Below are 13,930 nucleotides of genomic sequence, written 5' to 3'. Positions count from 1 at the left end.
TTTGCGTTTGATGTGACCATTCTTGATATCCGCCGTTTTTGTATTGATGATGCCAGAGACAGGAAAATAGAGTTAACGTTGAACATCTCAATTATTAAAAGTGCTAAACTTCATATAAAGTCTACCGTTCTTAAATCTAATGTTTTCGTTTTTCTAGTATCGATTCCCTTTTAAAATGATCTTGGGTCGATACCTAACTCTTTGAAGGCAAACTTACCGAGCACAGATCAATATATTTGAAATTTAGGAATTTAAATCGATCCATGGATGTTTCGATCAATCGTTACAATTTAGCAACAGGTGACTCACTACTGTTTCCCCATATAAGGCTATTGTGTAATTTCAAAATTCAGTTAAAACCTGATTATGAAAATACTAATAATAAACTTACTGTACCTTTTAAACTTTGTGTATGCTGTATCTGCTTGGACATGCAGCATAGATGTATAATGCAGGTGATCTCTGGTCACATTTTGCCCCATAGAAGTAAACGGAATGACTCAAAATACTCCACACAAGTTACAAAAGTAATGCTATTCCTAATTATGAAGAGACGTCACACATAAACATAAACAGAAGCCCAAATTAATGCTGTGTAGAGATTAGGCCAGTGTTAATTATCCATTTGCATAATGGAATGCATTACGAAATCAAGAAGGATGCACCATAGCTGTCTACAACCATGCATTTGATATTGAGTCTTTTTCTCCAATTAGAATATAAAGAGCAAATTATTAGCATAAATGCTCTTATTATGCTTGACGTGACTTCTACAAAAAAAAGAGAATCAAGACAAGAGGAGTTTTAAATTTGACAACCGTGTATCCCACCGAATGATATCATAGTTTATTCTTCTTTGTGATGTAAAGTGACTTCTCTGAGCTGCATTTAGTTCTGTGAGGCAGTTGGCTGTGACTAATGTGGCTTACCTTTGTCTGTCTGTTTTCCTCCCCCTCTTCGTCTGCCTCCACATACTGAACTTCGCTCCAACTTTCATTCTTTCCTCAAGATTTGTAAATTGGAGGTAAAGACAATTTGACTTTAAAGTTTTAGAAATTATTTTCTTTGCGCTAGTATGTTTCCTATTTATGTGTGTCCAAAGTTGTCGTTTTATGTTCTTTAACAGTTCAGAAATCTTGTGCCATTCGTTTTTTTTTTGTTTGTTTTTTATTTTCAAATCTTATTTACTGTGTTGAATGAATATTGGTTAAACTTGCCTCAGGATATTCATTCTGTCCTATAAAACATGGCAAAACTATACACAAATTGAGAATTTTTTTTATAATGTTAAGGAATATTCTGTGGAAGGCCATTGAAAATGAAAATTTGGATCCCATGTGTATCTTATTATTGTTGGGCCTTGTTTGATTTTGAACGATTCAGGTTCAGATTTTGGTTCCTTGTTTTGATTCGGGTTCTTAACGATTCTCGATTTGGAATCTTAAATAGGCAGGGTCATCATACAAGTTTACATGGTTTAATTGTGGCCGCAAACCAGAGTTCTTTTTTTTTTTTTAGAATTGTCCCACTAATTAACTGTACAAAAATGTCCCTTTTAAAATTAAATGGTGGCGGCTATTTCTTCTTCATTGTTCGGCAGCTATTTCTTTTGGTCCTATATTTGTACACCGTTACTTTTTCCTATTTCAAGCTTACAGCAAAATGTCTCTCTAAATATCTAATATTTCTCCCTTTAAGGGTTCCTTTTTACTAAAAGATAAGCGTGTGCCTCTGTTGATGGTAGATAATGTCAAATATGTTTGAAAAAAAAAAAGTATGTATATAGATATATATTTTAGCATTGTTGGGTCTACCTCTTGCACCAAACATATTTTAACCTAGAATATTTATTTAATGCTTTTTTTACATAATTTTTTATGTGATAGGGTTTATTAATGAGGGACAAATGTGTGAATTAATTTTAGGCCGCTCTTGAGGTGTCATGTGAAAAAGCTTTTAATGTATCCCTCCAAACTTTCCTTCAGATGACCATATCCCAACTGAGAGCAGAGCTGCAGAAGGGTCCACAGGAAGCAGCGGTCTACACACAACAGATCCACCAGCTACAGAGTGACCTGAATAATGTTCAACAGCAAAGTCAGGTAACCTGCACACCAACAGTGACAACTAAATGGAGTAAGATGTGTGTTACAGTAAGCACTTTCACACATCAGCCAGGATAATATTTAATTAGCAAGGCCAACAAAACAGGAAGAACATTCTGTGGAAAACCGGGGAAAAAAACAGTAGTTTTGTCGCGCTCCCTACTTAACAGCACGCTTTTATGGTAACAATTATTTAATTCTTTATCTCCTTGTTGCCAAGTGTACAGCCAGAGCTGACACCAGGGCAAGTGCTGGACACATACCATGTTATTCCAAGCCTGCTGCTGTCGTAAAACCTTCCCTTTTAGAAATGCCATACAAGCACTTTACACTTGAGTGTTGAAGCGTCAGATGCTTGTTCTTTTCCATACTTAGCAGATGGCTTTTCTTCCTGGCAGCTTATTTTATGATGTACTATAGGTGAATTTGGAAGAAACAATACTGTACACATGTTACATAATAATGCATACATTACATCTGTGATAGAATGTCAAACCTTGCATTAGTTCCTAAGTGTTTTTGGGTGTGGTGGTGTGGGGTATATTTCATATATATTTTATTTGATATATTTTCTTTAAAAAGACAAAAAAAAATTATACACACATTTAAAAACAAATCTGTGTTATTAGTCATTATTTGTCATATTTATTAATTGTTGCTGCTTATTGTACAATGTACTTTGTTGAGAATTTTTCAAGTTTCAAGAGACTTCTGTAATCCTTTTAGTAAGAATGTATCAGTATCAAAATCTCAAGATACGATATTATCACGGTATTGCTGGGTTGCAAACACGTGACCTAGAGGCACTTCCGGGTTTCAGGCGATGGTCTAGATTACCATTACGCTACTGTTTATTTACCTATAAGTGCAGATTCGGGCGTATTTTGGAAGGTTTAAGGCAAATATATAAGCGATCATGAAAAAAATACTTAAAATGGGATGGAGTGGATTTCTACCATCTTTAAGAAAAATAATTTTTGAAAGATTTATACAATTCATCATCACCAAGACATTACTGCTTGCTTGCCATGACCTCACCTCATTTGACCCTCACAAGTGAAGGAAAAATTGGAGGCACATCATGTGGAGGGTCCACACAAACTAAGCATTAACCAGTGAAACCAGCCCAGTTACAGCTCATGTTATTCTATTCTGTGTTATATATGCGCGATGGCGCCAACTCTTCTGATTCTGATTCTGAAAGACAATGTTGGATTTATTCGTGCATCGCTAAGTAACGTATTTGATTGACGAGTGCCGTGCTGCTGTGATCGTGACTCTAATGATTTGCAGGTGATTTCTTGCTACAAATATAAGTCTAATCTTCAATTCATGTCTGCGTTGTTTTTATGGTGTGAAGTTTATATTTTCTCATTAATTAGCTACACATGTCCAATGTTTGCTTGGGATATCAAGATTCAGTCTATGCTGTTGAGCCTTCGAGAGCTGTATTCATCTAGTTTATTAATACTTTTAAGGATATTTTCTTGATGAATAACAAATAGCACTAAAGAAGTTATGTGGTCATCCGTGCCGAATAAAGCACTTGGATTATTTGAACAACTAAGCTTTTAGTTTCTGATATGAAAATCAACAACGAAAATACAGTGGGTTTGACCAACAATTACAATGTTTATTACTAAGACTTAATATGATGTTAGTTTGTAGTTATTTTTAGGCATAGCAACCACTAGAGACATTAAACCCCCCTACTCCCTCCATGGGAGGGAGGCGAGTTGGGTGCCCGAAACCCCCCGGTGGGAAGCGGATGCCGGTTCACGGTTCCGAAAGGCGAGCGGCAAAAAATACAAACTAATGCAATCTCTTGTCCTTTCTTTACGTTTAGTTCTGCTCTCTAACACTACTGAAATAGTAGAGAATAAACTTGATTGCATCACAGAAAGTTTCTCCAACAAATGAAATGTTCACCCACACATTTTCAAAGTGATCTATTCAGCCACAGGCATGGTCCAATTGTATTCCATAAGATGATGACAATGATATTTTTAAGAGCCATTTTTTTCGACGCACTTTCTTTTTTTCCCTGACTTTATTGCTTTTATGAACCACTTATTTCAGGACTCTATGAAAGCTCTTTTTATCTATCATTTTGAACTACTGGAACACCCAAGAACAGAACAGCAATACAGCATTTTCTGCTCAAACTCTACACTCACTCTCACTTGTTTTAGTGCAAAACTTAAGCTAGTTTACCATCATGTGAATTAAGCCGTGAAGAAGAAATGGATGTGACGTCATATGCAACCCAGCAATTAAGGCCACGGTATGATATTATTGTAGAATTGTCCCAAAAAATAAATACAACTCAGTAAAAAATGCCATAGTGTGTAAAATAAAGTGGCAGGAATGTTTAGGATAAACATACTGTACTTACTGTAATTGAACACAAACATAATGCTCAAATATTCTAATCATATTCAATACTCCAAACATGTATTTTTGAGGTCAAAGAATTGTGCGGAAACATCTACTCTCTAAGCAAATATCTGACAATTTAACTTTTATTTACGTTTATTTTTGTTTTTGTTTTGTCACATTTTTCTTCATGGCTTTAACTCTTGTTCAATGATAGCTTTTTCTAGCACTGTAATGACACATGACCCATCTCATACGGTCTCCCTTCTTCCTCTAGAGTTTTTCTGAAAAGCTCGCACACAAAGAGAAGAAGTATCAGGAGCTGGAGGAAAAACTAAAGACCGAAAAGGCTGCCAGAAAGGCAGGTCAAGAAAGCCTGAGAGAAAAAGAGCAAGCGATCTTGGAACTCCAGACCAAAGCCAACGGGATAGAGGAGTCCCTGCTAAAGGCCCATGTGGAGCTGGGAGAGAAAGCTGAAGAGGTGGCCAAATTGAAGGGTGAGATCACAGAGCTGGAGGTGAAACATGCAGAAATGAAGGTTGAGAGGAAGCAGTTGGAGCAGCAAAGGGAAGAGAAGGACAACCAAGGTGCTCACCAGCAGACGGAAATCAGTCAGGTGAGTCCAATCCATGACCATTGGTTGGCCATTGCAAGCTTCTTCAAAAAGGGCACATTGCCTGAAGTGTCTTTAAAGCAGTCTTTTCTTCTGAGACAAAATCCTCTTCTCTCATCCTGTGCTATTTCTAGCTGCATGCAAAACTACTGGAGGCAGAGAGGCAAGTGGGAGAACTCCAAGGTCGTCTAAAAGAACAGAGGCAGCTGTCTGGGGAGAAACTGAAGGATCGAGAGCAGCAAGCAGCTGACCTGCAGCTTAAACTCTCCCGTGCTGAAGAACAGGTAGACATTAACTTTAGCCTGCAGAGGTAGTGGGTGCATTTCTGACTTTATTGTAGCCATTGTAAGTGGTGTATATTCAAAACAGGGAGTGAACAAGTCGAATCAGTGATTGCTGTGATGCAGAGAACGGGTAACTAAATAAGCTATGCTTCTTCTTACTTTGTCAGACATGTCCCCCACCCCCAAATGTTAGTTTTTAGATTGGCAGATAGGTAAACAGTTCTTTATTTAGGGATGAAAAAAGAAAACTTTCAAGTTGAGGTTTATTGATTGCTTCCAAATGAAATAACTGTAAAACTAAGGACATAAAACAAAGTACCGGTACAATAATACACACATAAAATGCAAAAACATGTAAAAAGCATGTTAAATCATCAATACAGCGTTGTATGAATTGTAATAAGCAATTTAACTATTCAGGAAAAAAAAGCTGACAGCTTGATACTAACAATTTGTGTCGCGATTATTTTTAAAATGTTTAACCAATGATATGTTTTGGGAACAAAGTTGATGTATAAAAAAGCATATTCATAACTACTTACAGGCATATAGTCACCAAACTCTGTGTAAGTCAGTGCTTCTCAAATAATGGGTTGGGCCTCCCTGAGGGGGATGTGCGGTGATAGGCAAGGAACTTTCAGTATTAGCGTCTTTTTTAACCTTTAAACCAGGGGGGCTCACACTTTTTCTGCAGGCGAGCTACTTTTCAATTGATCAAGTCGTGGGGATCTACCTCATTCATATATATAATTTATATTTACTTATTTATGAAATATATGTTTTTGTTAACAAGGTAAAGGTGTTTAATGATAATGCAAGCATGTTTAACACATATAGTTAATATTGTTAATAAATTAAAGATGTTTAATGATAATACAAGCATGTTTAATACATATAGTTAATATTGTTAACAAGTTAAAGGTGTTTAATGATAATACAAGCATGTTTAACACATATAGTTAATATTGTTAATAAGTTAAAGGTGTTTAAAGATAATGCAAGCGTGTTTAACACATAGTTAATATTGTTAACAAGTTAAAGGTGTTTAATGATAATACAAGCATGTTTAACACATATAGTTAATATTGTTAACAAGTTAAAGGTGTTTAAAGATAATACAAACATGTGTAACACATATAGTTAATATTGTTAACAAGTTAAAGGTGTTTAATGATAATACAAGCATGTTTAACACATATAGTTAATATTGTTAATAAGTTAAAGGTGTTTAAAGATAATACAAGCATGTTTAACACATATAGATTCCTGCTTTCATGAAGACAAGAATATAAGTTGGTGTATTACCTGATTCTGATGACTTGCATTGATTGGAATCAGACAGTGGTGCTGATAACGTCCGCATTTTCGAATGGAGGAGAAAAAAAGTCCTCCTTTCTGTCCAATACCACATGAAAGTGGTTGGTTTTTGGCATCTTATTTGTCCAGCTTCGGTACTCCTCTGTATACACTTTACAAGAAATACATTGGCGGCAAACTCCGTAGCTTGCTAGCTTGTGCACGCCAGCTTTCTGAGACTCTTATTTGTTAGCGCAGGCAGGATGAAGCAGCGCTTTTATTGTGCAACTGTGCAGTCGGTCTTTGGAGTTTTGACGACAGGTACGGCGCCAGAGTCTGTTGAAATAAAGTGTTTCTCGCCTTCCTGTCGGTAATTTTAATGAGCTGGCAGCAGCCAGCGTCATCTCAGAAGACCCTCGGGTGCCGTGAATGTCAATCAAGTGACGAAAGTGACGTCATAGTGAAGATTTATGATCGCTCATTTTTAGGACTATTTTTTTAATGCCTGGCTGGCGATCGACTGACACACCCTCCGCGGTCGACCGGTAGCATTGCGATCGACGTAATGAGCACCCCTGCTTTAAACAATACACAAGCCTCAAGCTTGGTGGCAGAACTGCTTGAATTAATCATTAATATGACCAAGTATACTTAAGTATACGATAAGGTGTCCGTGGGGCGTGTGAAAATAATACACAAGTCTTTAGCTCGGTGGCATGTAAGTGCTGCTGCCAGCAACTTAAAGAGCGGTAAATAAGTAAACATTATAAGGTTTTCAATTGGATTTCAATTTGGGGGGGATAGTGAAAAAAATTGTCTCCATGTGGGGTCATGACAAAAATAATTGATAAGCACTGGTGTAAGTGAAGATATGACTGCTGACTTTGCAATACTGGGGTAGTCTGCTGCTGCCGCTGAAGCCTAATGCGGCAAACATTAAACTCTCAAACATGTAACATAACCAATATTATGTGGGACAACTGCCAGAAGAGGGCAGCACACTAATGTAACCTTGTATGTATGTTTGAAAAATAAACTAAAAAACAATCAATGGATGTTTAATAGAATTGATATCAGTAAAGATGATGACTTTAAGACTAAAGCTTAAACTGATTGTTTGATGATGTAAGGTTCACCTTTTAAATGATGTAAATGTACTTCATTTTTATTGAAATTATTTCTAAAATGAGTGACCTAAACTTACAGTACACTACAGGTGTAGTATAGAAACATGAATGAAGAAAATACATTTACAATACTCAGAATGCTGTTTTATTTGTTTTAGATGAAGGAAAGTGCCAGTAAGAACACAGACCTGCAACACCAGCTGGAGAAAGCCAAGCAGCAGCATCAGGAGCTGCTGGCACTACAGCAGAATACCAACTGTAAACTACGCGAGTCTCAGGTAAAGCTAACACGTATTTTAATAAAATTAACAGTAAAATTACGATTTTTTTTTTTTTTGCTGGTACGGTACTTGTGGTTTTCTTTTGTGACTAGATTCACTTTTATTCACTGCTTTTAACATAAAACAAAGTACCTTACTTGCCGTTGTGTGACCTTGTCCTCTCACGGTAGAACGACCTGGAGCAGGTGTTGCGCCAGATTGGAGATAAGGACCAGAAGATTCAAAATCTGGAAGCTCTGCTACAGAAGAGTAAGGACATCGTGAGCCAGCTGGAAGCAGAAAGAGAAGATTTGTGTGCCAAGATCCAAGCTGGAGAGGGAGAGACTGCTTTGCTTAACCAACTCAAAGAGAAAAATCACACACTACAAGAACAAGTGAGTTAACACACAAACATATTACCCGTCAGTTGTGGTGGGAGAAACCCGGTAGGTCATAGTGCTATGTCTGCCATAGATATTTTTACTCTTTTGTTTAGATCATATTCATTTTATGAGTTTTATACATGTGATCTCAATGTAGACCAAACATTGTATCTCATTCCATTGTGACATTTTTCACCTTATATGTTGTTGAATTTGTATTATTTAAATAGTGAAGCAGGTGGCAAGCCACCACCTCATCACAGGGCCAACACAGATAGACAGCCAACCATTCACACTCACATTCACACTCTAGGGCCAATTTAGTGTTGTTTTTCAATTTGTGTTGCAATCCTGTGCTTTGAGGTTAAGGTTACAAAGAACACTTAAACAACAACAAAAATCACAGCGCAACTTTCGCCGTATCTTTCTGAAAAAGGTGCCGCAAATTCAGGCATTTTACTATCACAAAAAAAGGCCTGCTAAATCTGAATGGACTTATTTATTTCATGTATCATATACACCAGGGGTCCCTAAACTACGGCGTGTTACTCTCGGTGTCTCCTAGCCGCTCAGGCAAATCATATCGTCTAAAAATGCATTTTCCCATCGATAACGTGACATCATTGCGCATATATATTACAGCCCGGCCCTGGCCAAATTTTTTTAACCCAATGCGGCCCCCTAGTCAAAAAGTTTGGGGACCCTTGATATACACCCTTCAGTGTGATTCATTTTAGGTTTTTTACAGTTGTACCTTAAGAACTGTCTGGTCAGTGAATAACAGTTTGTCTTGTGTGCAATATTAAGGTATCCCAGTTGACAGACAAGTTGAAGAACCAATCTGAGAGCAACAAACAAGCCCAGGATAACCTACACAAACAAGTTCAGGAGCAGAAAACTCTCCTGCGTTCTTCACAGGATCGAGCCCACACGCTAGAGACTTCTGTCACTGAGATCACCGCTCAGCTGGCAGACAGCAAGGACAAGGTGACCCAGCTGGACTCTCAGGTAGGCTCTTATTCCTGCTAGTAATGCCATGTATTTTTATTCTTTAAAGGGGTCATATTGTGAGGTTTTTTTTTTTTTTTTTTTTTTTTTTTTTTTTACATTTAGAGGAGAACTGCACTTTCTTGTAGAATTTTCACAATTATTTTGAGAGACATTTTGTTTTTTTGCATTCTAACATGTAAAAATTGGCTCGTTCTTGGTGGCGATGCAATGCAGCTAATGTGAGCAATCCATTATACCTCTAAATCACTTAAAGAATGCATCCAAAAACCGCCAACAATACTTAATTCACGCTCTGTAGCCTGTATAGTAATCAAACTATAGCAACATTGTTATTTTAACAGCGAACACTGAGCTACTCTTTTTCTAGCGTATTAACGCCTCTGTGTGCTACGGTATTAGCCATGAGCTAGCTATGGCAAGAGATAAGCTAGCCTTTACATCACCAGCTAAATCACATTTGAGTTTATAATCCACAACACAATGCAATAGGACACCAATCCGTACTGACTGAAAATCACGAACAATCATATTACAGTATCTGTAAAGTATTAGTCCACATTTAATGTTTTGTTTCCACACAGCTAGCTTGACAGCGTATGTACTGTAGTTGTAATAACACGCATGACGTGCTACGTGTCTCATGATCGATATTAAAGTGACTCACTCAGTTGTGCGTTTGGTCCAGCTGGCCGGGGAAGTTTTTTCAAGTTGACTTTAGGTAAGCACGCCATTAATGTCAAAAAAACATGGCTCCAAGTTCCACATTTACCCCGTCAAAAGTCACGTCGACCTCACTCTCCTGACTTCGTCTGCTCCAACGGTTCACCCTCTCTTCGTGCTCGCTTCTTGATGCAGTAATTCATCCTCTGTATATTCAGCTTCAAAAAGATAAGGTTGTGAATCCTCACTTGTCAAAAAATAGTCGTCTTTGTCCATTACTAAGTCTAACGTGATGAGAACATGCTCGCGTTTGTATCCGGAAGTAAGAACACACAATTTGTTGCCGGAAGTCAGAAGTGCGATGTTATGGAAAAGGGAATAAATGCACCGAGGAAATAAGTTCCGGTAATGCATAAAATGACCAAAATACGGTAAATATTGCACATATTACTTATTATTATGGATGTTACTACATTATATATACACTTGCAGTGTGTATGGATGTGTCTGTTACTACATTATATATATACACTTGCAGTGTGTATACGAATCGTTGATGGGGGCAGGGAGGGCTTTGAAGGCCACAACGGTGACTTCCATAAGCGTTTTTTGTCATCTTAAAAATATCTTTAGAATTTACGGTACTTATGCTGATCCCTAATACACAAAACCGGATACTAATAGATATTAAAAGTTGGTTTTGCGTACCGGTAATAGGATTCCTTTAAAATACTTTTTGATCTCGAGAGACAAATTCCCATTCCTGAGCTTTGGTGTGTTTTTCCACCAGCTGAAGGCAAAAACGGAGATGTTGCTGTCCACAGAAGCAGCAAAGGCTGCACAGAAGGCCAATCTAGACAACAACCTAGAATCTGCTCAGCATGCACTACAGGATAAGCAGCAGGTAACATATTTATGTTTTTAAATAAAAAGATTTAAAAAAATGTTTTGGGTAATATCCTAGTTATACATGCTGCCTCTTGCAGGAGCTGAATAAAGTAGAAAAAACCGTGGAAGAGCAGACACAGAGGCTCAAAGAACGGCAGGAGCAGTGCACTCAGCTGGAAGCTTCCTTGAAGGAGCACAAAGACAAACTTCTGGCCTCGGAGCAGCATGCAGAGAGGCTGGAAGGGCTCAATAGGGTCAGGGTTCCATCCTTTCATAAATTCATGAACACTTAAACAGATGGAAAGTTTGAACATTGAAGTTAAAACAAATGTGTTGATTTGTCAGAAACTGGACATACAGATAGGGGAGGTGCAAGCTGCACGGGAGCAGGCACAGCAAGAAGTACAGGATCTGCACAAGGAAGCTTCGCAGGTCAAACAGAAAGCTAAGGAGCTCCAGAACTTTTTGGACAAGGAAAGAGCAAGGTGAGATACACTAAAATTGTATATTAATTTCTATTAGAGGTAAAAATATTTTTCAGTGCAACACAATGACCCTATTGATGAGTGTTTCAAACATGCTAATATGTCAGGTCTAAGGATGGCTACACAAACTTGGTTCCTTAATGGCACTACTGTGAGTGTGCACTGTAGTAACTAGGAAAAAAGGAGTAACTATCGATGCATTGACACATTAGTGCAGCTATCCAGACAAAAAGGCTGACACTCTTTTTAAATTGTATTGTCACTCTTAACATGCTAACAGCAGTCATCATATCCGACACCACACACACATTTCACCACATCCAGCACTCGTCACAACACAAAACTTCCTCATTATGTACCAATCACAGTTTTAAGGTGAGTGAGTTGGTCAAAAATCCCTCGAAATTCTGAACTTCCACAACACGAATGTCACTGAGGGTCATGTCAGGTGATGATGATGAGCAAACTTGATGTGAAGAAAGGACAGCAGGAAGGAACTCTATAAGTACTTTTTATCCGAAACACAGCCTCATCTCTCGTCAAAACACGCAAGAACCCTAAACACCAGTCCTTCTCAAATAGTAAGGGTCTTAGCTTACAGTCGGCATGTTTTTTTGCATATTCGCTGTGTTCTGTAATTATTTTGGTTTCACTGTGATAATTATGACAACATGTTGGGATTTGTACTCCATATTGCTGAATTTATTCCTTAACATTTCATTCATATTATTCACGTAATTAAATTACTTTGAAATGTTTTTTTTTTTAATTCAGCTCCCGCAAGAGGGAGCATTTATAACTTTAATATTAACCAAAACCTTATTTTTATCTTTTTACTTAAAAAAAGACATGAATAATATATGTGACATCTATGTCACAAAAGCCTTACAAATAAAAATGTGTTATTTTAAACGTACCGGTAATGTATTTTTATAAAACAATTTTTAGTATTGGTTCAGGAAACATTTATGCACCGGCACTGTTTCAGAAATACCGATTTGGTACTAAAATCGGTGTAAATGTAAATGATATCTATCGCTAGTCAGTCAGCAACAAATGAATATATATGCTGTATTGATCCCATAGATATTGAATGAGCATATTTTTGGGGGGATTTTTGGGGCTCTTGTAAAAAGATTGGCTCAGAATGTATGAGACACAGTCAATTTTTTCTAAGTGAATCAGCCAGCACAAAGCATTAAATAAAACTCACTGGGAATCTGTGGGTTGTGCTGAAAGCTTAAAGGTTCCATCAGTAATACAAGACAGAGAATGTTGTGACATTGTTTCAACTACTGCATTTTTCGGAGTATAAGTCGCACTGGAGTATAAGTCGCATTTTTTGGGGAAATTTATTTGATGAAACCCAACACCAAGAATAGACATTTGAAAGGCAATTTAAAATAGATAAAGAATAGTGAACAACAGGCTGAATAAGTGTACGTTATATGAGGCATAAATAACCAATTGAGAACGTGCCTGGTATGTTAACGTAACATATTATGGTAAGAGTCATTCAAATAACTAAAACATATAGAACATGCTGTACGTTTACCAAACAATCTGTCACTACTAATCGCTAAATCCGATGAAATCTTATACGTCTAGTCTCTTACGTGAATGAGCGAAATAATATTATTTGATATTATACGGTAATGTGTTAATAATTTCACACATAAGTCGCTCCTGAGTATAAGTCGCACCCCTGGCCAAACTATGAAAAAAAACTGCGACTTATAGTCGGAAAAATACGGTAATTCAAATGATACAGCAACAAATCAATGCTATCAGTAGACCAGTGGAGTGTTGTGAATGTGCAGTTCAATGACGACTCTGTTGCCCTTTCCATTTCATTCAAACAACTTACACTACTGTATGCTATTTAGAAATGTCAGCCTTCAAGAGGAAATAGGGACCAAGACTTCCTCTTTGAGTGACATCCGTAAACAGTTGGAGAGCTGTGAGCAGGAGAAAGGTGCCCTCAAGCTCAGTGTGGTCAAGCTGACCCAGGAAGGGAAGACTCAGCATGCAGAGTTGGAGAAGAAGGCACAGAGTCTGGCTGCAGACTTCCAGAAGGCCCAGCAGGAGAAAGAGACTCACAGGAAGGAACTGGTCTCCATTCAGGAAAGTCTCGGCAAGACCAGAAAGGCCCTGAAGGAATGTCAGAGTCAACTGGACACAGAGAGAAAGAATCATAAGGCAGCCGTGGAGGAAAAGGTTAGTTCTTGCTTGCTTATTAATTTGCAGAATGGGACAAGATGAAGCATGCAGGCCAGAGCAACACCTTAAATGTTGGATGATAAAGGGTTGTCATTGTTTGCTTGGCCCTAGGAATGAAACATATTTTTAAAATACATGTGGAAAGAGTAATGATCTGTTCAATACCAAGTCACAAGCTTAATTGGTTCTGTAATGTACCGGTAGCTCTTAACTAAAACACTT

The 13,930-nt window shown here is 37.6% G+C and overlaps 1 protein-coding gene across 2 annotated transcripts in view; it reads left to right on the top strand.

The window, feature by feature from the left end:
* The window catches only part of eea1 (early endosome antigen 1), a 36,190-nt gene that overhangs the window by 8,300 nt on the left and 13,960 nt on the right, over positions 1-13,930 (top strand). The window contains exons 10-20 of one of the 2 annotated variants that reach the window (XM_072913930.1): positions 1,010-1,024; positions 1,986-2,102; positions 4,759-5,097; positions 5,229-5,378; positions 7,960-8,079; positions 8,253-8,456; positions 9,252-9,452; positions 10,906-11,019; positions 11,102-11,257; positions 11,349-11,488; positions 13,375-13,705. In XM_072913930.1, the coding sequence (XP_072770031.1) occupies positions 1,010-1,024; positions 1,986-2,102; positions 4,759-5,097; positions 5,229-5,378; positions 7,960-8,079; positions 8,253-8,456; positions 9,252-9,452; positions 10,906-11,019; positions 11,102-11,257; positions 11,349-11,488; positions 13,375-13,705 (1,887 nt within the window). The remainder of the gene's footprint in view (positions 1-1,009; positions 1,025-1,985; positions 2,103-4,758; positions 5,098-5,228; positions 5,379-7,959; positions 8,080-8,252; positions 8,457-9,251; positions 9,453-10,905; positions 11,020-11,101; positions 11,258-11,348; positions 11,489-13,374; positions 13,706-13,930) is intronic. The other variant, XM_072913931.1, reaches the window with a different exon arrangement.

This window comes from Nerophis lumbriciformis, linkage group LG10, assembly GCF_033978685.3.
Source record: "Nerophis lumbriciformis linkage group LG10, RoL_Nlum_v2.1, whole genome shotgun sequence".
Taxonomy (NCBI): Eukaryota; Metazoa; Chordata; class Actinopteri; order Syngnathiformes; family Syngnathidae; genus Nerophis; species Nerophis lumbriciformis.
This window is presented reverse-complemented; position numbering and strand designations above follow the sequence as displayed.